This window comes from Empidonax traillii, unplaced genomic scaffold, assembly GCF_003031625.1.
Source record: "Empidonax traillii isolate 1590-97213 ecotype Southwest subspecies unplaced genomic scaffold, ASM303162v1 scaffold72:size2462915, whole genome shotgun sequence".
NCBI classification, from domain to species: Eukaryota; Metazoa; Chordata; class Aves; order Passeriformes; family Tyrannidae; genus Empidonax; species Empidonax traillii.
The window spans coordinates 445,598-472,395 of NW_020955265.1; the positions used below are offsets into that span (position 1 = coordinate 445,598).

The following is a 26,798-nucleotide window of genomic DNA, read 5'->3' on the forward strand; positions in this document are numbered from 1 at the left end:
CCTAAAGAGCTGCCAAGATGATGGGTTGCATGTGACACTCAGAACAAAAAGATCCATCATAAAACATGCAATGGTGGTTGTTGTTTGTTGGGTATCAGGCAGCCAAATTTCACGCTTCAACCATGGAATTCCTCCAAAACAATTCCTATTTCATGCTTCCCTACAGGTAAGACTATAACTTGTGCAAATGCAGTGCTGTGGCCTCTCTCCTGAACTCTTTCTACTTGCTTTGGCTGAACAACATGCCCTGATTTGCATCTAGGTCATGGAGTCCCAGTATGGGAGAAAGATCACAACACTGCATGGCAGACAAGGGAAACTCCACTTGATTTCACCTAAAAAGCAAGACTGCCGGTGGAACCATCCCTCCACGAAAGGCAGCTTGTTGGACTTATTCCCCAGCTTGGCAGCTAGTGAATGGTATCCCACATGTTCAGAAGTCTATGAAATAATAAGTTACACAAATTCCACCCAGTAGATATTGTTGTTCTCTTGTTCCCTTTTCTCCCCTTCTTGCGGAGGGGAAGTTCCTTAGTCCCCAGTGCGGTTACTCTGGTTGACATAGGAGGGTCTATGGAATATTTCTTTTTCCCCATGCCTCCCATTTTCCCCATTCTTCCCATTTCCCCATCCTGCCTATTTTCTCCTTTCCTCTCACCCCTTTTGAGGGTGAGTGGAACTGGTGGAGCAGCTCTCCCCCTGTGTGAACATCTGTGAGTCAGGAGCAGCTGCTGGTAACAAGTACTAACTGACTGTTTCAGTGTTAAATGATGGCAAGGATTGCTGAAATTACTTATAGAAATGCTCAAAGTGTTTGGAACTCATAACCCTTTTGAAGGTTGGCTTGTTCCCTGGGGATGAACTTCATGAGAAGGGAAGTAATGTTATTAAAGAGTGTCCAAATGAAGGCCACTAAGACGGTGAACAGTCTTGGGTGGAAGCCGTAAGAGGAGCAGCTGAGGGCACTTGCCCTGTTCAGCCTGGAGTAGGGGAGACTGAGGGGAGTCTGTTCCAGTCTTCAACATCCTCATGAGGGGAAGCAGAGGGGCAAGTACCACTCTCTTCACTCTTGTGACCAGTGATAGGACTTGAAGAAATGCCATGAAGCTGAGTCAAGGGAGGTTTAGGTTGGATATCAGGAAGAAGCTTTTCACCCAGCGTGTGGTTGGGCACTGGAACAGGTTCCCCAGGGAAGTGGCCTCAGCACCAAAACTGAGTTCAAGAAGAGTTTTGACAATGCTCTCAGGTGCATGGTGTGATTATTGGGGTGTCCTGAGTAGGGCCAGAGGTTGGACTTTATGATCTTGATGGGTCCCTTTCAACTCAGCATATTCTGTGATTCTATGGTTAGAAGGAGGATCTTATGAATCAGATAGCTACAGGTGCCTCCCCCTCACCCAAGAACTGGTTAGATCTACTGATTAATAGGAGCCTATAGGCATTAGGTGTGACCTCCTCCTGCTTTTGTCAGGCAGTGTCTTGAAGAGGTAAAGAGGTGTATCTGCATCAAGGTAGAAGCCAAGGCAACCCATTTACAGATTTCTGTAAAAATGCTACAGATTTCTATGTCCAGAATGCCCATGCTTGCTTCTTCTGCTCAGTGATGCAACTTGAAACAGCCTCTCATTAGCCCACTGTAACTGGGGGAAGAGTTTTTTTTTTTCCCTTACTGAAGCCTATTTTTGACAGAGGTGAAAATACAGGAATGAACTGTAATTTTGGAACTGTGAAACTGGGTTTTTTTGAGGCGACGATATTGTGTATTTGCCTATGGTATTTTGGCAATAACTTCAGATTGGACAAGACATTTCTCTTTGAGAAATGACTGCTGTTCCTCTGTAATAAGAACTTTAGAAGAAACTACTCACGTATTTTACTGTCCATTCTTATTTTACAGGATATAAGCCAAACCATACTCGAAAAATGCTGTGCACCACAAAAATTCATTCACAATCACAAATCTTTTTCTTTCCTTCTTTTCTACAGTGTGCTTAAAGGTTGGAGTTTTTTCTTCCTTTTGAGCAAGTCACAGTCTATATCCTAACTTGTTTCATGCTCAGTAGACAATTCCTTCAAAACCAATGCAGGCTGATGAAGCCTATGTTTCAACTCTATCTGTGCCCTTGGGATTTGTGTGTCTATGTCTGAAAGCCATTTTTTAATGTTCTGAAATCTACCTTCTCAGTATCCACAAAAGTCTTTCCATTCATTTTCATACACCTTCTCAGGGAGATGACTTGTGGTTTTTTTTTAAAGAAAGATAATTCTTAATAAATATGAGGAAATTCATATATAAAACATCAGATTAAAATAGGTTCAAGGAATGGATTATGGTGACAAGACAGGAAACTGAGAATTAAACTACAAGTTTTCCTTCTGTTCTTACTGGAATGGGGAAACAAAGCTTTCCAACTTTACTCCAGGCAACATATCTTCCCTACTGCTACTGTCCCTTATTACACAAAAAGAAACTTCTGTTCCCCTTTGAACAATAGAGTAATTGCCCGAGAAACCAAGCCAGGCTCTGTTCTTATGGCTAGCTGTGCCCAGTCAGTGAGTGCAGAAGGAGGTAACAGCAGAAACACTTGAAAGAAAAGGGAAAGTAAATAAGTTTGTATTTACTGTTGAAAAATATTGAAAATTCTCTTTTTTTATTGTACAACTCCCCATGGCCGCTCAGGCGTTGCTTTAGAGTTTAGCTTCCATGGTATTGGCTTTTGAAATGTAGCAGCAGACCCAGCAGTTACCAACAGCGCTGTTAATCTTTTCTCCATGGCCATGACAAGAGAGTTAGCTCGGTCAGCCTCGGACATTTCCACGTTGAATAGATGTCTGTGGCTGAGGGAGCTAGGGCAAAGACCACATGATGACGGGTATGCTCGTCACAGACGCCTCAAAGACTTTGCTCAAGAAGTTGAGGTCAGAGACAGGATGTTAGTCAGTTAAGGCGCTGCTATCGCACAGCAGCAAGGACATGTCTCTGGAACTGCTACGCAAAAGGAGATAAAGCAGATGAAGAGAGGGTTTTTTTGTTTGTTTCCATGTGCTGGTGTGTTATTGAAGCTGGTGAGATCTATTGCAACCCTGGTTTTTTCCCCTCACTGGATGCAAAACGATGTTTTACTGTGAGAAGGTGCTAGTATTTTTAGAATGGATGCAAACAAATGGGAATTATGAGGAAACAAATAGCCCAACTAGCCTAAAAGGTTCTTTTTGCTTATTTTAGCACTAAATTAGTTGATTCTAGGGTGTTCTGGCATGGTAATTTCCATATGTTTCATATACAGGATCCTTTTATAGTTCAGTCCTATCCAAAATTCACTGTAATCTATTTCATCGTTCTTCTCTTTTAGTCCCATGATGGGGAGTTCATTTTAGTCTGCATATTAAGTTCTATTTTTTCTTCTTTCCTTCTTTCCTTCACACATTTTGTTTTTCTCCTCAAGTGCAGTGCACTGCTACTTTTGCCTTCCCACACTTAACACTTTCTTGACTCCTACCCTTCACTGACAGATACACATTCATAGAATCATAGGATCATTGAGTCACACGTTTCTTGTAGCCATGTCCATTTGTGGCAAATGACAAATAGATGTACTGGAAAATCATAACATGCAGAGCTCTTCAAATACTGCAAATTATCCATCAATATTATTTCTTTCCCTTAATAAATGTGCTCTAGCCAAACATGAGTCCCTTTGGACTGCTGTCTGCAAATGTGTGAGATTGACTTCTACTGGCCAAAAGACAAATATTCTGAAATTCTGATATTCTGCATACAAAAGTATTTGTGGGGAAAGAATTGCATGTTTTCTTGAGTAATTCTGCCAAGAAGAGAATTTTCACCACATGACTTTCTGTGGAGTCCCAACTAAACCCCCACAGAGATCAGACAGTTTAAGTCCTTTCAGAGAACATGTTCTGATCAGTTTGAAGAGACTAAAACACTCATCAAAACTAGTATTAATTATGAACAAGGAAGACACCTTAGAAATCTGAGTATTATGCAAGCCAGTAGATAGATGACACGGGTTACACAGCTGTATTGCTGTAAGCAAATAAAAAATACATTTCAATTGTTGCTCATTCATATATTGAATATTTTCATGCTTGTGGTGTTTAGATGTTCGAAGCAGAGAAGCAATGCTAATTGCATCCCATTCTGTGCAAGCACAGACCAAAGAAGGTTCCTGTTCCTGACAGGCAAAAATTCAAGCATTAGAAATGAAGACATGGTGGCATGAATATAGAATAGCATATTTCTTTTTGACTATGGAATGTAGGAATGTACCACCTTGTACAGACTGAAAGTAGGATATTGTTATGAGAGGAAGAGGGGTAATTTTAGTCAAAATTCAAAAGACTCCAACCCCCTGGATGCAAGGTAGCTTGTCAGTTAATGGCTTGTTCTGAAAGGAGAATAGAGACATTATGCTGTGATTTTTTCTTAGACTACAGCAGGAATAAGAGAGAGGGCAGTATCTTTGAGATGAGGAGCTGAATTCTGGATGTAGGCTGGCAAACAGAAGGGAACCAAGGGAAGAGGATTTATTACTGAACTGTTTTAATAAGCATGTTTACATTTTGGGTAAATAAAGTAAAATAAATCCTCCTATCTTGTACTGCATACATGTGAATATAAAAACACAGGTTTGATTGAATAACTTAGAGAACTGAGACTCATCTCTTTTGTTTCTCTGAACTAGTTCCTCCATCCCTTACTGCTGCACATCCACATAATGCTTCCAACATATTAATCAGATCATATCTGAAAAAGTCTTCAGTTGGCTATGGTGTGAGGAAGGAATCCTATCAGGTAACCATCAGATTTCCAAAACCACCACTCAGCTAAAAATCCCAAGCCGTTCATCAAGAATTTACTTTAGCTGAAAACAATTTAACTTAGTGCAAACTTAAAATATCAGTCAATAAATAAATTTCACTCATTTAATTTAAGCTCATTGAGTTACCCACCCTAATGTTAACACTCTGATGCCATATAGATTAGTGTAGCAACGGAGCACAGAGGGCTCTGGAGTCCACATTAAGTTGCCCTGCTAGTATTTCTAATGAAAAAAAGTTCCTGCAGCAATTCTGCACCAAACCCCGTTGAGGTGTACTAATTTCATTAGCAGTCCAATAGGCCATCCCAGGCAAAACAGATTAAAAACAGTCCCTACTAAAAGAGAAGAAAAGATGTGCAAGTTGCATTACATATCAAAATGTAGGTGGAAGTACAGTAGTGAAAGAAGTAACTTGAAATCAGCGTGAGTTTCCACACTTCTTTGTACAAGATTTTGAACTCTGATATGTAAAATCAGGGTTTCATGATCTTCATAACCCACAGAAACTGCTCTGTAGCCACTTAAGACTTGCATAAGTATGTGCCGCACCAATGTGTTTATTAATGTGACAATACACTTTTTTTCCCAAAAAATTCTTGACTGCCAGGCCTCTGGAACAGTTGCTTGTGCGTTTTGCTGAGTTCTTTTGTCACACTGGACAATCCAAAGTTTATCTGGATGCAGCTTTTGCAGAGATGGTTTTGCCATCTGAGAATTCAGACTGGGAATGACAAGCTGGGACTCCACTGGGCCTCTGTAGGATTTGCAAGAGTATGATGGGGTTCATTCCATTTAAGCTGGACAGCTAAAAATAGTTTGCTATTGTCAAAACAAGGGTCATGTTAATGGTGGGGTTAATACTGCACCTATGATGCTGTAAGATAGATTCTAAGAAGGGCAAAATAATTTCCTGAAAGTGCTGTTTCTTTCCAATCATTTTTAAGTACAGCCTAGTGTGAGTGATATGGACTTTTTGCTGCTAACTTTTAAATTAAAGGGCACATTTTCTCCATCTGCATGGTAATGACTTTGCAACACTGCAAAATCTAAATCAAAGTTCACTCAGACAGACTCTGTAAGCAAGATGACTGTGTTTCAGAGGATCCATAGGTCTGCCACAGAAAACAAAAATTAGAGTTGAAAAATACTCATGTCCAATACTAATTTCACCAAGTGTTGCAAAATCAAGGTTAGAGCAGCATTTTGTTGTGTTGGTAAACATCTAGCAATGGCTGCACATCTGCTTATTCAAAGGTGGGCTGCCTTTTAGAGAACAAGCTCTGAATAGTCTGTCCCTATACACTCCACATACCAAGGATAACTCTTACTAGTGCAGTGGAGGCCCACACAACTTCAGTAATTCCTCAGTATACTATTTTGAAACAACCTTTTCTGATTAAAGAAAAAAGAATTGGAGGAAATTCTGTATATTTCTGGTATTTAGTAATTTTACTTAATCAATTTAAGTCCTTAGCATTGCTATGTGGGAAAGCAGTATATTCCAATCACAGCCCATCCCAAAAGTCATATCTTCTCCCTCATGTATAACTCAGTTGCCTTTAAAACATGAGGGCTGGAACATGTGAGCCAGGGAGACATCACAGTACGCAGTTCGCTGGAATAACTGTGAGAGATGGGGTGTCCTGTGTGAAGGTCACTAGTGTGGTTATGGTTAATGACCTTACTCCACAGCAGGTCACAGGACTTCTGAAACCTCAAAATGAACACGAAACTAATTACTGCAACCCTGTGTTTACATACTGCATACGCCAATGGGCCCTAACTCTGGCCTTTGCGAGCCTGAGTTACTATAATTGAGGAATCTGTCTTGTGAAGAGTTTGGTTGTTTATTTTCCGTTTGTTGCTGCCAAGAGGGCTTCTCATTTCCTTTCCTTGCAGGGGTTTTGACTCTTTAACTTTAACACATTTCCAGCCTCCAAGAGTAGGGCTGCTGAGACCGGGAATCTGCTAGTTGCAACACGAAGTGAAATGGCATCCTGGGGATATCCTGAGTGAGGCAGGGCATAGACAGCACAGGGCTGCCCACTGCTGCTGATCAGCAGACAGGGACATGACCTAGAGAAGAAATCTGGGTGAGAAGGGTTCACAGGGAGAAATAAGGCTGAGATGAGTTGAAATATTTGTGAATCTCAAATAGCTAATAGTAAAGGATGTACTGACTCTACAAATCAAGGGTTGAAAAGGTTGGAAAAAGTTGTTTTTAACCTTAGAGCGTTTAAAAGATTTAATCACAGACAGTTTCTGAAAGTTTTACTAGGTTACTACCTGCAAAGGGAGACATTAAAATCTGAACTAATTAATAATAATATTTTGTTTTGCTAAAAGTATGTTTATTTTGCTTGTGCTAGTATGAACTCTGAATTCTCATCATATCTTCCAGTTCTGACAGACACATATGAACCACACAAGCTAGTGGTACATACATGCTTTGCACCTCTGCACACGTGGTACACTTGACTGCAGACACTGTGTACATGCCAAGGTTGTACTCTTTGAAAAATATGCATCTTGATGAACAGTCAGGTGAAAATGTCTGTGCCCTCAGGTAACAAAATCAGTTTTAGCCCCACAGGGTGCTGGGCTGACACTGTCTCTGTGCTCCCCAGAGCATGTTCTCCTTTCTGGCTGCTAGCTCCTATCTTGCCACGTTCTGCTTCTTCCCTTTCCTGGGGGACCTGGAGTGGGGAGGTCATTCATATGACTTGAGGTCCTCTGTAGCAAGCTATAAAATATGTGCTGGACATGCCGATGATAAAAAAATACCAACCTTGTATTAACAGGAATAGTGTCAAAGCTGAGACAGAAGTGTGTAGTCAATTGCTCTCATAAGGGAAGTGAATCAGAAAAACACTGATTGCATTATTTTATTAAAATGTGAACAATGTGAGAGCAGTCCTTCTCAGATCCCTAAACCAAATAAGGGATAGAAATCAGCTCTTTTTCTTTCCGATCTTCCCTTCTGGTGCCTCCTTGTGCTCCAGAATTGGCTAGTTAACTATATTTTAGATGCCTGAGCTTTGTAGTAAAAACAGAAAGAAATACAAAACACCCAAGAACTCCTCCTTCCAAAGTATCCATCAGATATTCATTCGACTTCAAATTTCAGCAGAAATTCAAATTTCCAGCGCCTGTCTAAAGTCTTCCATCTTCAGTAAAAATGTCTGGGATTGAGAGCTCCAGGTCTAAAAGGTGATATCTATATCCGTATCTATCCTGCAAAAGACCAGGCAGAAGTCTGCTCCTTGCCCACATGGCCAAGGGCCACCTTCTGGCTTGCAGCCAAACTAACTGGGGCTATTCCCTCCCCAGCAGATTTGACTGGAGAAGAGAGAGCACTGTTGCAGGTCAGAGTCTTTAAACAAACTACCAGTTATGTTGTGCAGACATGCAGGGGTCTGCCTAGTCTCTGGCCTTCTTCCATGGTACAGCTGCACTTAACTTATTCATGGCATATTCACCTTCATCAACTTCATATTGTTGAGTTTCAGGGAGAAGCAAATAGGAAACTCTGGCTGCTCTCCCCTCTTGGCGCCACAAGGCAGAGACCATGTGCAGAGAACACATCGTTCTCTCCTACCCCACCTCCCTTCCCTCCTCTGCCAGAACATCCTCACATACCCATCTTTCTCCCCACATTGGTCTTCTATCACATCTCACAGCTGATGCTTCCAAAGTCCTTCCCCTAACTTCTACTGATTTAAGGAGTTTTTTCTGAGGGAGATGCATGTTTGTCACTGCTGGAAGAGGAAATGAGACTCTTCCAGGCTGTGTGCCACAGCAGGATATCTTGTTGACTCTTCAGAAGACCATACCAAGCTGTTTTCTCACCTTTGGACAATATTACTACAAAGTAAAAGTGAAGGGAGGTGGCTGCTGACAGCAGGGCTCACCTGGCCCTCACCACCTGGAGATCTAAACCCTTCCCTATTTTGACCTGCCTGTCCTGGAATGAGCAAATGCAAGAGGAGTTTGATAGCACATCTATCAAATTTAGTCCAAGAATGTAAAACATCTGGGGTATGTGAGCTACAGAGTAAATCAGGCAGTGGATGTTTCGAGTCTAATGGCGACACATTCAGCATTGTTTAATCAGCTAAATCCTGGGCTATGGAACACTTCCATGTATAGCAATGCTGTTATAACACTGGAGTCATGGGCAGCAATGGCACTCATTCATTATTGTGTTAAAGCTGCCCTTATTTTAAAGGGCCTGATCCAAGACCCAGTAAAATCCCATTGACTTCAGAGTACTGTGGATCTAACCAAAAAGCAAGGATTTTCAGCATTCCTTTGTAACAAAGCGAAAACAAAGGAGCACTTTCTTGGCTGTTGTTTCTCCTCATCTTTCTGGATATTTGCCTGTCCTTCCCCACCCAGTCAGCTCTGTTTGCTTTTCTCCACCCACGTCTCTGCATCTCCAGTCTCGTTGTCTCTTCTCAGCTCACTCTCCCTGCCAGCTCTGACACCTGATGTAGCCTTTGGTCTGCTTAGGCTACCACCTCCTAACTCTCTTCTTCCTTCATAACTTTGAAAAGCTCACGATGTTAAACACTTGCTGCCGTAGCTTTTGTTTATAAACACCCAAAGGAGCTTTGCAACATTCCCAATGAGATGATAACATCCAATATGATTATCAGAGATCGTAAAGAACAGGAGGGAGGTTGTGGGAAAGTCTATCATGGAAGATTTTTAGGAGGTTAGACAAACATCCATCAAAGATAGCCTAAGTATAGTAGTTCAGCTTCATAGACTAGTAATGAACTAGATAATGCTTTGATAAACATTTATAAAATGGCTACAAAATTTCCACAAGTTTTTTTTCTTATCTGTTGCCTTTTGTAAGACTCCCAGGGAGTCTTACAGGCAACATACTGTACATTTACAGAGCACAAATCCAAGTATCTCTGTCCACTGACATCAGGATAAGGCCTCCTGCTGTCTTTACCAACCTCAGACTTTTATTTGGGCCTGAGTCAAAGAAATGAATTCAATTTTCCTTTCATTTTGTCCAGTTTAGTAATTTGCATTGCTAAGATATCTGTTCATGTTTTTCTTTGCCTTCATCAGTTTTGCATCATTGTTATAGGAAAGATTTTAAGGCTAGATTTTCTTACTAATTCACCAGAGATATGAGCTAGCATCTCTCTGCCAATGAAGGTGTATATATTTTAAGACTAAATGAAGATATGGCTCATGAGGGACATATTGCTGTATGCTTAGGCCTGGAAAAAAAAAAGAGCTAATATAAGGACAGATGAAAACAAATATTATTTTCAAGTAATTTTTGTTGAAGTAATTTTTCAGTAGTAAAAGAATTATTAGGGAGGAAAAAACAACACAATTTAAAAGTGTGGTGGCCACGCAAAATTCAGAAAAAGCATTTTCTAAATTTTCTATTTTTAATTCCTTGAAATACAAAATGGTAGCAAAAGAATTAAGCAGTGTTTCATGTATGAAACATATGCAGGTAGTATTAAGGCCAAGATTTGACAAACAAATTTTCTATTGTTGTTTTGGTTCATAATCAAAATGACCCAGTAATGAAATTTTTCAATTCTAATCTAATCCTTCCCAATGTCTACAGCAAACAGTAGCCTCAGTATTAAGATTTACAGCTACAGTTATGTCTCTGCTTTGTTCTTAAGCATGTATTTACTTCTGCCCATTTGCTTTCTGAAATTCTCTCTCATTTGTCATCTGAAGAACTCCATTTAAAAGGAAAACAGGCTTCAGACATGAAACACAGCTACATTCCTGAAACATGAGATGAACAACCTTTAATTCACGCAACCTTTCATTTACAGTAATGTTTAATGGATGGGCTGGTTTCATTATGGACAATGCCTCTCCCTGTCATTAGCCTGCAGAAAGGTCTAAAACTCTTAAGCATTTAAAGGAGCTCTGTTTCAGGCTCTGTCTTCCCTCTTCCCTCCCCTTCTCCTCTCCCCATCACCCCTTCTGACTGCCCTTGTTCTAAGTGCATAATCTAAATGCTGTACTCTGCAAATTGCACTTATTGCTGGCTTCGAGCTTCGAAGAACCCTTCTGAACACTTTTTATACAAACCTAACAAGGTCAAATTTAGAAAAATCTCAGCTGGTGGACTTGGATCCCATGAGTTAGTGACCATTTATAATTAATATTAATGAATGGCAGACGACAGATGTTTATTGCCTAAGTAGAAATGCGCATTGCTAAACCAGAAGGATTTAGTTTAAGTCCAGAAGAACTGACTTTATTTCTCATGTGATGTGGGTGGTGGGAGGGAATACCAGTGGGTGATGCAGCCCCTACTACCTTTAAGCATGTGCAAGGAAACAATATTTCTGTAAAGAAGAATTGTGAGCTTTCTATTTGAAGTATGACATTTGGTCCTTCAAACCATTAATTGAAGCAAGGAGGACTCTCTGTCCCTTTCAGCGGCTCTGATTTGCAGCAGCAGGGATTTTTATCCATAGATCCCAAAGATATCAATAGATCCCAAAATTAAGGAACTCTTCTCTCTGTTTCAGACTTGTGGAACCTGATGAAATCATATAAAGACCATATTATAAAGAGTAGAAGTTTTTGTCACTGAGACAAAGGATCACATTCCCAGACAGCATATTTTTTTTCCTGGATTTTTTTTCCACAGTGGTCTTAAATTGAACTAAAGCCTCAATGGGTAAATCTCTCAAGTTTAAATGTGACACAACAGAAGATGTAATATGGAGATGGAAGGGTCTCTGTGAATACCTCTAAATACTTCAGGCTTAAGGTAGATGGAGTCTCTGTTTTCTATCTGAAAGCAACTCACTCTTTCAGAGCACATATATTAATTTCTTGGACAAAGAGACATTTTGGGTAGTATTTGCAAAAGTACATGAAGAATTTTAAGTTACTTCTTAGAGTTTCTGGTTGAGTTTGGAGTAAGGGTCTATTTGCTCTGCATTCCTTGAACAAAGCATCTTGTCCCTTATAGTATCTTGCTACAGTATGTGTGCACCAACTATTTGCTGTTTTCTTGCCCCTGAGATTTCTACACTTCCGTATGACAGTCTGTAAAGTGTTTCAGAGAAAGCCATACCAAACCCTTGCAAAATATTATTGGGTTTAGTGGCTACAGGGTTTGTCTCGGATGTTATAAAAGACTGCCTAACAAGTCACTAACTAAAGCAGGTGGTGCTCAGATCTGTGGAAATAGTGAGCAGTTTCTCCTTTTGACTAAAGCAAAAAGTCTTGGAGCAGGCAGGAAAGTGATTTGTTACTCAGTTTTAAAGAGAACCATGAACATATTTGCTGACTAATGTGCAATGGGCTTCTTCATCTGGAGGCAGCTGGAAAGAGAGAGTTCTGGTCCCCACAGTCCTAGTTTTCAGAGGCTAGAGAAGGTCCTGACTTGTTGCAATACATAGTTGTACTGAAAATATCACTTGCTGAACTTTTGCTTCAGGTTCCTTAGAACCTTTCTTGCATTTCGGTAGTTCAGCTCTTGCAACCAGCCCTGATTATGGTCTGCACACACACCACAGGCACACTTAGGACTGTCACCAATGTACCAGCACTGCTGTAACACTCTTAAGGTACCAGCCATGCACCAAGTAAAAAAAATAAAACGTGCCTGCAGCAATTTCTGCTCAGCTGCCATCATACACTGCCAGTAGAAGCTGTGTGAGATGGGACACGGGTCAGACCTCCTGGAGAGGTGTGGATCAGGGGTTACAGACCTTCCTCAGCACTTGGAGGAGCCCTCTGTCATGAGAGGCTGCTTTCTCATCTCAGTGGGGGTTGCATCGCTGCTAGCCTTTGGGCCAAACTAAATGGCATGGCAGTCAGTTTATAAAGTATACTAAGTGAAGTAGACTCCAGTGATGCATGTCCACATGGCATAACCATTCTTCACATTCCACTTCAGGCTACTCATAAAGCCAGCAGCTCACTTCAGTGTGCAAAGCTGTGTTACTACAAAAAGCTCTAAATGCACAGTTTATCCTCAGAGGGATTTAAAAAGAATAAACTTATCACATTTTTGGAAAAAAAAAAAAAAAAAAAAGACAAGACAGCAAGACAGTCTGGATAAAATTTACATGAGCAACTCGTATCTGTGATTCATGTTAAATTGAAGACTTACGGGCAATGTTCAAATATTTACATTGAAGTTTTTTTCATGCATATCCTCCATGACACCAACTTAGAAATATTATTTTTAATATTTTATAGACCTTAATTTTCCAAATAAATAGAAAATACCAGATTATTAGTCATCACATTTCCCAGAAACTTGCTGATTTCAATGAATTCCTATTAGAAAGTCGGCAAGCTTTTGAAACAATTTTGTCTTTTTGTTAGGTTTCTGCCTAATATCCTGGCAGTTTGTCCATCGGGTTGACCTCTGGCAACCCACCTGGCAGGCTGACAAAAACTCAGCAGCCTGAAAATCTGATATGCCTTTGACAACTTGTTCATCCAAGTTTCCTGAGCTTCCTAGGGCTATGTTCTGAATCCTTTCGGCATAAAAATTTCCTGAGCCTTTTTCAGAGGCAGCCCAAGAATCTTGGTCCAAATGTACTTTTCTGCAAGTATCTCTCTACATGGTAAACAGCCAGGTATTCTCTCAATAGATGAGAAAAAATTCTTCAGCAGCATATGGAGATGGCCAAAGTTAAATCTCATGTCACCTTTTTTGAGAGGGGACCTTTGGATGCTCTGACCTGTATGAAGTTTAGAAACCTGACCTGTCATTTTAATCAGCAGGAAAATGTATTTGGACACATTTGCACTACTTTGAGAGGGGAGGATCAATGTTTTGGCCAGCAGAAATAGTACACACACATTGGAGACACAAAACAGAAAGAGACAGTCAACTTTCAACACCTTAATTTGAAAAGTATCCTTGAAAGCAAATTCTCCCTTCATTTACACCAGACACCAACCTTGGTGACCTCCGTGTGTTTGAACAAGTAAAACAGAGAGCAGAATCCGGCCTCCAGTGAATTTAAGTAATAGCACCCGGCTCTGTGCTGATGGTTTTGCTGAGTGGATCCATCAGGAGCTGCTGTCCCCCTGCATGTTACCTACTGCTGACAGTCTGATCCAGTCATCTGGCTGGCCTGGGTTACCTGTGGGATGCACAGGGACTCCCATCTACCTGTCAGCACAGGTGTCACCCCAGGCAGAAACACAAACAAACCATGCTCAGAGAGGAGAGGACAAGTGAACCGTGCTGAGGGGGGCCAGAGCTGCATCCTGTTGACTCCTCACCCTCCTGGCATATCAGAAAGCCTAAGGAAATGTAAGGAGGAGGTTCCAGGGGGAGTGTATAACTGCTCCTATAGCAGCAAATGAAACAGTGGAAGATGCCTGGGCTCCCTGGTCCAGGTGTGTAGTACCTGGGCAGGAACTGCTGGCCTGGCCCAAGTGTTGGAGTCAGCACTTGCAAATCCTCTCCAGGATCTGTACTCAACCATCAGTGTAGCCCAGCTCTGAACTATGGAACATTGCTTATGGAAAAAGGCGTTCCTAGAGATGCATCCAGGCATTGGTGTCATATAGGTATCATCTGAATTAGCAGGTTACATTAAGGCAATCAGTGTAAGTAAAACCAAGGAAAACATTTTTTTCTCCTTTACCGCTTGCTTCAGAGCACTTCGAGCACAAATTTGAGTACTAAAGAAAAAAGTTTCTTTGTGTGTTTTCGCCTTTTTACTACTGTACTAGAAAGACTTCAAATGTCTACTGAGGCATTAGCATCTGTCTCTTATCATGTATAACTTTTCTTGATTATTTCTAGAGAGGCAGACTAAACATGCAGCTCTGACATAATGCAGCATCACATTTTTATTTCTGGTTTGTTCAAAAGCCTGCACCAGCTGAACTAAGTCTCTAAAAAGGACTATATTTATGACCTCAATCCAAGTTAACAGGAGGGCTTGAATTATTGGTGCCTAAAAGGAAAACAAGCTATTGGAGGTTCCTCCCAGTATTCTGATGTTCTAATGACAGGGTGAGGGCTTTTGGTACCAATCACTCTTATTCCTAGCCCTCGTATTTGCACCTGATTCCAGCAGTCTTAAAAGAGGCCTATCAAGTGGATTTGGACACTGATGTACCTTTCTGACACTTTTAGGAGAGCTGTAAACACCAAATCCCATTCAGAAATCACTGTTAAAAGTCTCAAGGCAGAAAATGGCAGTTTCCTAAATACCAGCATGGCGTATGTCACTTCCTGTGAGAAGCAATGGGGAGTGATTTTCTGTTCTGCTAAACAGACATTACTTTCCTCTCTTTGGAAGCTGTGTTCAAACTTTATAAGCTGTGGGTTCTTATAAGATGAAAACTGTTATGTAATTACAAAATTGCTGTTGTTAGCACATTAGTCCTGATTAAAACAAGGCTGCTAGCAAATTCCCTCGGTCCCAACAGACAAGTGAGAAGGAAACAGCAAACAGAACTCATTATAGCAATCTTTCTCCTCTGGCTGCTTCTCTGACTGGCAGATATTCTTCTATTTTCAGGCACAGGAAAGGCAGATTCAACTCGTTTGCAAAGACGTCATCACAAGCCAGGGACTTTTCCTAAGCCTTGCTTATGAGCTCTTGAGCATAGCAGTGTCATTTCCCAAGCAGTCCACATAAAAAAAGATCTCTTCTGACTTCCCATGCACCTAACAGGATACAACTTTATACTTATCTCCTACAGCAGCAAAACCTGACATCTCTTGTCTTGGCGTAGCTAATCTGCTCATCAGCCCCCTCCCATTCCTCTCTGCCCATTTTATGCAAATGGCTGTGGCACAGGTTTGAGCTATTTCTGTAATTGGAAACAACATTCTCATTCCTACTAATGTGCCTGTTTCAGCACTGTTCTCTTCTTGCAAGAACAAGCTAGCACACACAATGTAAATACGAATATTTTTCAAGTGAATGCAGCCTAGTAGTTCAGATCCTATTTTCAGAGGCAAGTGAACCCTCAAGGATCATAAATCTCATACAAAGACATCTGAAGTCTACATCTAGAGAAGTATCCATGTGGATATGACACATGCTTTGAGTTCTGTATCTATCTGGACTGGTATGGGAAGCCATTGTTCAGAATGAGGATAGCCTACATGCATCTCAACAGCAGGAGAACATAGGTTTGTCCAAGTTAATTGCTCCTTGAATGCCTTTGGACCTTAGCTGTGTTAAAATTTTTACCTATATTCTCTTCAGTAGTTGGGGCATCTTCAGGAGAAAGTAAGGCCAAGAAATGCATTAAGCCATTAGCACCTACGTTATTCCGAAGTTTTTGATTCTCACCACCCTGGTTACCTGGAAATCTAATGATTATAAAATAGGGCCCCAGTAGCTAGGAAAAAAAAGGAAAATTTGTGTTAAGAAAGTTATGCCGTTTAAACTTCAGAAAGACTTACCAAATGAATCACCCACTTGTGGCTTGGGAATGAAAGCAGAATATCCATTGCATCACTGGACAGATAGGCATTTGGAGGCTTGTTATCCTAGCAAGTAGTGTGAATACATGCTAAAGGCTGTGTTCCAGAAAAAAAAAAAAAAAAGTGTCATATTTTTTGAAAATGAGCATGATCCACTCATTTGCATAATATGGCATGACTGTATTGTAGACAGAGTTATAGTGAGTTTAGAGCCTGAGGCATGCTCGTCTTCCCGGAATCATTGCTCAGCACATGCCATGCTGTTGTTGTCCAGGTCATGTCATGATGAAAGTGTGACAGACTTTTAGTCTAAGAGGACTAAAAATGTCTCTGAGAAGGGTATGGACAGGTGGGAAGGAGAGCAGCACAGCATGGTGGCACTTAACCCTCAAGCTTTGTCCTTGTACCCTCTGGGGTACGGAGGGATTGGGGCACTGGTACTGGAGCACAGCACTGCACCGGTGCCAATAGTGCTCCTGCAGGCAGGAAAGTGCCAAGAGGTAAGACAAGGCTGTGAAGGGTGTGAAAGAACACTGTGTCCTATTACAGCAGTGGCTCGTGGTCTTTTGTTACAGCTCTTCAGCTTTTTACAGTATAGTGGGGAGACTTTTTGTGGTCTGTGGTGGCAGGCACAGTAGAAGAGCACCAGTACCCTTCCAGAGCAGGGACTATTACATCAGTGTCTGCAACCCCAACAGGCACAGTTCCATTATTCCTCTTGCCCCTTCTGCTCTCCCAGGCCAAATTTCTTCATGGGAGTGATGAAAGAAATGCAATCATCCCAAATGTCTGATGCCAGATTCTAATCCCTCTGGGTTTTCCATGAGGCCTACCCTGTAACACATCCCCCATCAAAGCAAAGCAGGTTGCACAATGAGATTTTATGTCTTCCTATGGTGGTTTGGGGTTTCAGTGCCCACAGAATGGAGAAGTGAACAAATACACTGCACTGAGTTCCCTGTAATAATTACAGTTGGATATAATAGGTGGGACTAAGTGATAATGCCTAAAGTAGATGAAGTCTGTCATCTGTGGTAGTTAATCCAGGCCAATCATGATTTTCCAAGTAATTCTCTGTCACACAGTGATCTTGAGTACCAAGGTCTCCCAAGTCACGACCAACACCTCCTCCCTGTAATCCATAATATACAGCTATAGGTCTAGTGGAAACACCACATCTGATAATGCAAAGGTTTCTCTGAAATACCTTAGTTTGCATACTTATTGATGTATTCAGACATGGATTGCATAAATATAGGTGTAGGAGTTTCTTTGACCAGGGGCTATAAATTAGATTACCAAGAATTCAGCACCTTGAATCTGATTTGGCATGTAATTATATTGTCACCTGAATTAATTTCATGTCTGCATTTAATTTGAACTACTGCATTTCTCAAGGTTATAGCAAGTCTCTACATTTTCTTCACTAAACAAATTTGCTATTATAGACTATTTCTTCCAGCACAGTTGTCCGTACAAAGTTTCTTTGTAAATATATATATATATATATAGTGTGTGTATATATATATTACTTTGTTGTAATATATATTAGAAGTATTTTACATTTGTTGTACAATCATTGTAGTATGTAGTATCAGAGAAGTATTAGAACCTCATGAATCCACATCTTCATGAGCATAACATTCTCTTGGAAAATGCTTCATTATCTCCCGTCTAAAAAGACTTATCTTATTTTTTTATCATTTATCTACTTGTTTTGAAAGGGTATATTGAAGAAGAAATAGACATTAGCAGCGCCAGTGCATCACTGTATGAATTCTGCGACCCACCAGGAAAGTATGATATTCCCATGCTGCGGCAACAACACGCTGCCCTTTTTTGTTTTTAACGTTCAAAGTTCACCCGCAGGCAACGCAGAGCGAAGAGAGAAGCGCTCCTTGCCAGCTCCCGAGAGCGTGAGGCGAGGGCAAGGAAAGAGCGAGGAGGTCCTGCCGGAGTGCGGGAGGGACCCCCCGCTCCTGGCGCGGTCCCGCGGCGCCCCCGCGCGGGCGGCTCCGGCACCGCTCCCAGTGGGAAACTCCCTACCGGCAGCGCGGCCGAGGGAAAAGGCATTGATACCTACACTGGCACATAGATTTATGCATATATATATATATATATGTAGGCATCATATGTTACATGTTTAAATCCATGCTGGCCTTTCCTTGTCTTCTTCTTCAAAGGCAAAGCAGTTCACGGAATCATGAAATGACTTGAGTTGGAAGAGACTTAAAGATCACCTAGCTCCAACCTCATTGCCATGGGCAGGCACACCTTCCACTAGACCAGGGTGCTCAAAGCCCCATCCAGCCTGGTCTTGAACACTCTCAGCGGCGGGGTGTTCACGGTTTCTCTGGGCAACTTGTTTCAGTGTCTCACCACCTTCACGAAAAAGAAGTTCCTCCTGACAACTCATCTAAATCTTTTCTCTTTTAGTTTCAAACCACTCTACCTTGTCCTATCATTTATCTGCCCATGTAAAGAGACATTCTTCATCTTTTTTTATAAGCTCTCTTTAAGTACTGAAAGGCCATCTCTTATTCAGAGATGAGCTTGTAAACATAATGGTCCATGTAATTTTTGCACTTTTCATTTCAGATAGCCAGTCAATTTCCACAGCTTCTGATGTCCAGCTCAATGTGCTGCTATGAAGTGGGTGTCAGCAAGTAGTAGGAAGAATTAAAAAATTTTCAGGAACAAGTCTCTGGGAAGAAGAGAGCAGGGATATGAACAGGGAGGGAGATGTACACAAGAATGTGGCTACAGCTACACCGCAATTCTAGCAGATAACTGCTGATAGAATCTTCCCTTGGGTCTAAACAGAATGAAGGGCTGATTGGAAATAACATTATTAATAATATATTTAAATTTTAAAAATAACATTTTTAAAAATAATAGTGAAAAGAACTAAAGAACCATCAAAGATGCGCCTTCTGTGATTTACTTCATTACCAGAACAGCACAGGTCTTGATGGCAGATCTTTTCAGAAATGGCAACAGCATGGAGGTGGTAGCACTAAACTATGTACAAACTTGCACAGAGGAGTCCAAAATAGCTATCCTCAGAGTAGAAGAGAATTAAGACCCTGTTGTGTGTTTTGCAGAAATCAGTTTTCCTTGTTCTTTTTAAAGACAGCAATAATTAAAACACAAACAGTGAAGCCATGCCTAGATAAGTCTCTAGCTAGACAGAGATATCTGATTCTTAGTATATCCACATACATACATACATATAAATACATACATCCTGGTCCATGACTGAAAGGAAAATCATTACATGTTGTTCCAACATACTCAAAGAATTGTGGCTGCGAAGTCACAGCTGAATGATTTTGGCTAATCACCAAGTGAGCAATGTCAAACACTGAATGTCTGGACAGTTTCCATTTCAATAACATTTTATCTTGGACCAACTCTATTTACAAACCACTGGAATGAAATCCCATACTGTCATTTATCCATTAGTAAGAGACATTATTATAGCTGTGTAAGATGCACGTTCACTTCTGCATGGAGCAATCCCAGTTCTCCCAGTGGGTGGTAGCTCTCACTGAGCCTCCCGTGTCCATCCTGCAGGTCTCCCCTGATCATCTCTATGTATCTTATATGGCACTGACAAACTAAGAGGGATTCTGCAGGTATGTGGGTGTATATTTAGGTAATCTCTGACTGGTTCTCTAAAATTTAAGGTGTCATTTTACATTTAAAGCCTTACTGCATGTTTCAGAAACAACAGACAATAACAACAGATATTCATCCCTATTTGACTTAACATGTGTATCTAAACTTTCCCTTGCTCTCGGATGCCGGCGGTGGTAAGGAATGGACAAGCTGTAAAATAATCCCACAGACCTACACAATAGGAAGAGTATACAGCATATTCTTACATCTTAGTCTTGCTCTTTGCTTTCTGCCTTCGCTTCACCTCCTCTGAATCTCCCTCCCTTTATCTAACTAGTACCTCCTTGGATGGTTATCTGTTCTTAGAACAAAGCCACTTCCCCTGCATCTACTCCCCCATTGTTGCATATTCCCACAGAGCCCAGAGAGGCATCAAAAAGCAAATCAAAACAGTTTTGGTTTTGAGGCTGGAATGGGCACAATTTTCTGCATTCACTACCCTCAGTAACAGAAACTATCACCAGATTTGAGTAACTCGCTCAACATCAATGTAGGAAAGCCTGGATTATGCCTGTTGATATTTAAAATCAAAAAGTACCTTTTTCTGTAACAAAGAGAGATAGACTATTTTCAGTAGTATTATTATCAGGATATCATAAAAGGGAGTTTGGCCAGATGCTTTTCAATACTTGTCTAGAAATTTCTCCATGTAAGGAGGCATACGGGTCAGTACGACATTCTGTCATGAAAGTCTCAAGCAAGCTTGCCTTTGAAAATATTACTGGAATCCATCTAACCACAGGTGAATTTCAGCTGCATAGGTCAATTGATAAACTGGTTCCACACATTAAAAAAAAGAAAATCTAATCTCTTTTAGACTTGTGTGTACATACAAGCTCAATCCAATGTCATTCCTGCATTGGTTTGTAAAGGAAATGAAGGAATAGAACCATAGAATCACAGAAATGTTTGAGTTGGACGGGACCTTTGAATATCATCTAGTTCCAACCCCTCCCTGCTCTGGGAAGGGACATAATTTGCTAGATCAGATTGCTCAAAGCCTGACCCTGAACATCTCCAGCGATGAGGTATCTACAGCTTCTGTGGGCATTCTGTTCTGGTGCCGCACCACACTCAGTAGAAAGAATCTCTTCCTTATATGTAAGCATAAATGCACTCTGTAATATAATCTCCACAGCCAGTATACAAAGTTTTAGTGTCCCTAAGGGAACAGGATGCTTTATTGCAGAGGTCTGTAGCAGTAACAAAATCCTCAACATCTTACTCTTGTAAGTATTTAAAGCAATAAAGTACTCAAATACCTAATTTTGTAACAATGGCCTAAAGCTTGACTTGAGACTTGGAATACAACACTTTAGACAATCACATACCTGTGCTGGAGCTGACACTTTGTCATGGGATTTATCTTGCGATAACAAAAATCCCCTGCGATGTGGGTGTGGTGGAGGTTAAGGGAGGGGAGAGGCACAGATGCTGAGTTTTGACAGTGGAGTCACAAAATTGCTAACTTCCATGCTATCCAGCTTCAGCCATTGAAGTCCACAAACTGGCCAGTGGTGATTTTTTGGAGTTATGCCCCAGGCGATGGGAGACAGGCATATGTGAGATACTTATACCAGCTCTAAAGCACTGGGACTACCCAGGGAACTCTCAGCTCTTTGCTCAGTCAGACTGACGGGAAGTACTAGTCCAGTGGCTAAATTTAGTGGTTTGATGAAGAGTTGGGCATTTCCAAATACTAATACGGGTGTCCAGCTCCTAACAGGAGCTTTGCCATAGTCCAGATCTGGTTTCACAGGCAAAACGAGGGACTCAGAAATTGCAACAGCCTGAGCAAATCTTCTAATGTGCCATCATTTTTTTCAGGGAAAAAGAATAGGGAGGAGAAAAGAAAAAAGTCCAACAAAGACGAAAGCAAGGAGACAAGACAGGAAAGCAAAGGTCGAGCAGCCCGAAGACAAAACCGAGAACAGAGGGAAAACAGCAGCAAAACCCAGCCGAAGAAAAGAAAAGCCCCAAACAAAGAACAGGACCTGGCACCTGTTGACACTGCACATTAACAGCCCTCCATGATTGTTTAAGTCTTATGATGCTGCTATCTCTACCAGATCGCCCTGACAGGTGTTCCAACCATTCAGGCTGCAAATGGACAATGCTACCAGTTATTATTAAACTTTAAACAACATTCCAAATACTTCCTATATTCTCCAAGCAACCATAGTTTATTAAAGATTGACATGAGCCAAGGAAAGAAAAATCTAAAGATGGGATACTTTAAAACTGTTATATTATATGCTTCCGTGCATCTGTAAAAGGCAATTAAGAAATTTTGTATATATTAATAATAGGGTATAAAATATAGCAATATAATAATGAATTACATTCAGATGAACAATGTTCTTTTTCTTTGTAAAATATTTTCCAAGTTATTGTTTAAGTATGAGGCAAGAGATATGTCTAAATCAAAGACAAAAATCGTATCCCTTCATATATTGTACATAAATATTAAGAGAAGGAGGAAAATGTTTCGGAAGAGCCAGTAGGAGCCCAAGGTTTTATAAGCTCTAGTGGAGCAGGATGGGATTGCCCTGTGGTTCCCTGGTCCGTGCTTCAGACATGGGTGAGAAACATCAGGGGAAAGCCATCAGGGCTTCACCAGCTGAGGGAAAAGAAGTAGAAACATCTGCAGCTTTGAAGACTGAATCCCTGAGGCAGAAGGCAACTGAGCTGAGCTTGAATAGTGCTCTTATCTGTGGGACAACACAATGTTTTCTGGTCTAAACAGTGGTACCGTGTGTGCTGTTTTATGCTTTTTATACCTATGTGTAACTTAAGTCTACATTTCAAATCTTCTGGTGAATGACAAATCGTATTTGTAGGAGACAACGTTGAGTTAATAAAAACCAGAAAAGTAGATCATGTAAGTATGTTTTTCACAGTGATAGTGTCACTTTTTCTGCTGGGGGAGGGAATCATTGCATAGTTTCCCAGACAGAAGAGGACAAAATTTACATCCACAACATGTATCTAGTGAAAGAGTAATAAATCTATGGAAGTATAGGAATTATGAACTTCTGTCCAACTTTACTTAAATTCTTATTCTAGTTCTTCTCTCTTACACAGCAGAGGTGAAAATCTGCACTTCTCAGAGGACAAACCAAACCCCGTGGTACCATTCTGGGTATATTCATGGCTAGAGTGGCCCAAGCGTGAAGCACAGGCTACGCTATTTTACTGTCTTACTCCTCAGAAACGGATTTACCCTTTACAGAAGCATGTTGAGGAACCTACATACCTCACAGAATGTGTTTTGGTGCCATGCTTTGACCAAGGACGGCTGTCATAGGGGTAACAGCCTGCCCACTGCGGTGGGTGGACCAGAACAGGTGGCAGGCAAGCCTTCCCAGCCAGTTCTTTTCCCTGTTCACGATTTCTGTTACTCACACTGAGTCGAGCCTTAAAAAAGACACTGCCCAACACTGAAGCCTGTCTCTCAGACTGAGGAAGCCTGAGTGACAGGCTTCAGTGACTTTTCAAGGAATATTCTAATCATCCAGACAACAATGTAGGATAGCTTCCTACATTTTGCTTTGTTAAAACTTCGTCTCTTAATGATACATGGGCAGATGCAGTCGTCCAACACAAATGGGTGTTTAGGACTCCCACAGTTTACCTCCAATATTCATGACAATTAATCAAAACTTTCTGTAACCAGTGCCTAATTATATGCACATATTATATTTTTGCTACTGAGGAGACCTAAAGGTTGAATTTTACAGAGATGAGCATCAAATGCATGTAACAATCCTCTCCTACAACCAAGTCTGAATGGGTGAGACAGAAAATCAGGGTATGCTGAGTGCCTGTGAGGGGCACCGAGTAGGGGGAAACTGAAGCAGGGGTGGCTATTTGTGAGCTCCCAGCTCCATCACGTAATTTGTCTACATCCTTCTCCGGAGCGAGCTGGTCTCAGTCTCCCACTATTGATTCGAGTAGGAGTAGTCATCTTCCTCCACCGACAACTTCCACCTTTTTGGCAGCAGCAGCTGTGGAGAAGCTGGTCTCAGAGAAGTGGGGGGGGGCAGGACCTGTGCTCAGCACTGAGGCTCTGGGTGATGCTGAAGGGAGGTAGAGAGAGGAAAGAAGAAATCACGCTGCTGCCAGATTCAGAAGCTGGCAACAAAAGATAAGGTGTAAACAGCAGTTCTGGGCTAAGAGGTGTTGGCATCACAACAGAAAGTGGGATCTGGTGCTTCAAACCCTCAGCTGCAGCTGCAGCCTGTGGTGCTGGTGGGCAGACAGGGATGTTCAGCTACTTGGGAAGAATTTATTGTTCAATTTACTTCCTCTAAGGACAGGTTGTTGGCCAGATGAAGCATCCCTACTTGGATTCAGCAAACTAAACTAGCAGTAGGACTACATGAATAGCTGAACCCAGGGAAGCTTTGTCTGCAACTCTTAAAACTAACAAGTAGGATTATGTCTCTTCCCTACCTTAATTAAATGCAGGAGCAAAATGGCAAAGGGTTTTTAGATGGAAGAATGGCTTTTGATACAATCACAAGCAAAAACTATAAAAATTAACAAGAGTGTTCATAGAGGATTTTAAAAAAGGAGAAAGCAAAACAAGATACTATACTCAGAACATCCCTGATCTCAGTTATTCTCTACTATAACACTTGGAGGAGTCAGAGGAATGTCATTTTTTCTGGCAAAGATGGACATAAGACTGGAAAAGCAGTATCAAGTAGTTCAAGAGCTATAGATTTAAGGAAAAAAAAAAAAAGAGGGAGACAGGAAAAGAAAATAATTTAGGATTCAAATATGAGCTTTGTTACACACTGTCACATAAACCTTTTTTACAACTCCCGGCTTACACAAGTGACAGTGACAAGAGAGATGGTCTATATTACCGAGAGCAGGACTTGGAATACTATCACCTTCCCTGACAGTTACAAAATACTTTGAAACCTTCAGAGTTAATTTTAAGCAATTCTCAGAGAATTATGAACAACTTTTCTTCAAATGGAAGCTAAATAGAACTGACATTAACTATCAGCCAAATTCATAGTGTTTTAATTACTAAAGAACATATCTGAAATTAAATACTAAATATCAGTTAAGGCCAGTAGATAAAAACAAATCAGGTGCTATTTCTGACAGTTAAGCTGCTTGAGAAATTATAATCAGTAACAAAGAGACAAAAAAACCACAAACATCAACTGTTATGTCCCAGGCTTCAGATCTGTCTGATCAAGCTGTAGCTTGTTTTGTCCCCTGGCTCCATGCTACTGAAGCTCTGAATAATGGAATCCAGTGTTAAGGCATCATAAACAGTTTAAGTGCTGATCTACTGAACCCTTCACTGAACTTGTCCCAGCAGGTCTGTTCTGAGCCACCACTGCTGAGTTGTCAGGCTGACCGATGCACTAAATAAATGAGAGGGTTTGCTGTACCCTGTAGCAAAGAGGCAGCAGAAGAATCCATCAGCAGAATGGGACACTCATCATCACCAGTCATTTCCCACAATGAAGATCTTGTCTTGTATGCTCTACCAACAGCCTCTGGATACTTGCGGTTGATGTGCTGACAGGAAAGCAGCACATGAATATTGTTATTAATTCAGAAGAATTCCTCTATAGCCCTCATGAGTCACTATCATTTATTTTTTGCTTCTGTGGTTTTAGGCTCTGAAAGTTATTGAAGGTTGAACTTTCTGATGCAGCATGAATTTACCATGACACTTGTACTTAACTGCTATGCATTGTTATTTGTAGAGACAGCAGTGCATTTAGTTCACATGGTTCACATAAACTTGCACAAATTCAAACAAAAACATCTGCCCAGGATGACATAACAGCTGATCATGGGAGCCACTCCTCACAGTGACATTCTGCAAGTATCAGCTGCAGCTTCAGTCTTTCCTAAATCCAACAGCAAGGGCTTGGTCACATTTTCAGGCTGTGTTACTTCATTGCTGTCACTTAGCGCAAAGCTTACACAGCAAAGACCTTGCACTTTTACACAGCAAGCACACTCTGCATTTACACATCCTCAAATAATTCTCCCATATGGACTCTTGTTAATGGGGCAGTTAGATTTTTTTTTTCCTAGTATTTTGCAATAAATAGGTATAATTTAAAGAGAAGTTAAGTCAGCATGTTTGTTCACCATTATAATAATCCATCTGTCCCTTACATCTTCCTCTCCTAACTTAGCTGTGATATTTCTAGTGGGTTTAAGCCTGCCCTTTCAGATCTGAAATGCTAACTGTATTTGAGAAACAAGAGTACACACTGACTGACACAGAAATTTCTGGGGTTTCATAGGCAGATGAAATGCTTGCTGATAGTGCTCTATAGAGTATTTCAGAGTACTGACAGTGTCTATATCAATCCCTCATACACAAGGCAGTCATTTAATTTCCTAAAAATCAACCTTCTGCAATCCTGCAGAAGGCTGGTTGAAAGTGAATCTTATCTGAGAAACATCAGTTAAATATCTTTTAGATATAAAGTTGTCTGAGAATGGTCATGCATATGTCAGCAAAAAAATGGACATTTAAGGATGTTTGAAATCGACCATCCGGTGATGCTTTTTAGAATTTACTAAATATTTCCAAGGACCAGCCTTAAGATGAATTTCAGCTCTGTGGTTCTGTTTCCAGTTCAATCTTACATCACCCAATCTGCTGTTTCTGGAAAGGTTACAATCGGTATAGTACTCTCCACTTTCTCAATGCACGCACACACCTGCACTTACATTATACATACAGCTAAATTACTCTGACAATTACTAAACTACTCACACAGACTCTGTTAGTGGGTTTGGGTTTAGGTCATTAACCATTGTCCTTTATGACTGGTTTTTCTTCAGTTAGG

At 40.9% G+C, this 26,798-nt stretch overlaps 1 protein-coding gene across 1 annotated transcript in view; it reads left to right on the top strand.

Annotated features, from left to right (window-relative positions):
- The window catches only part of RSPO3 (R-spondin 3), a 63,680-nt gene extending 40,748 nt beyond the window's left edge, over positions 1-22,932 (top strand). Inside the window, exon 6 of the mRNA XM_027880530.1 lies at positions 21,784-22,932. Coding sequence (XP_027736331.1) covers positions 21,784-21,977 — 194 coding nt within the window. The 3' untranslated portion in view covers positions 21,978-22,932. The remainder of the gene's footprint in view (positions 1-21,783) is intronic.
- The last annotated feature ends 3,866 nt before the right edge of the window (positions 22,933-26,798 follow it).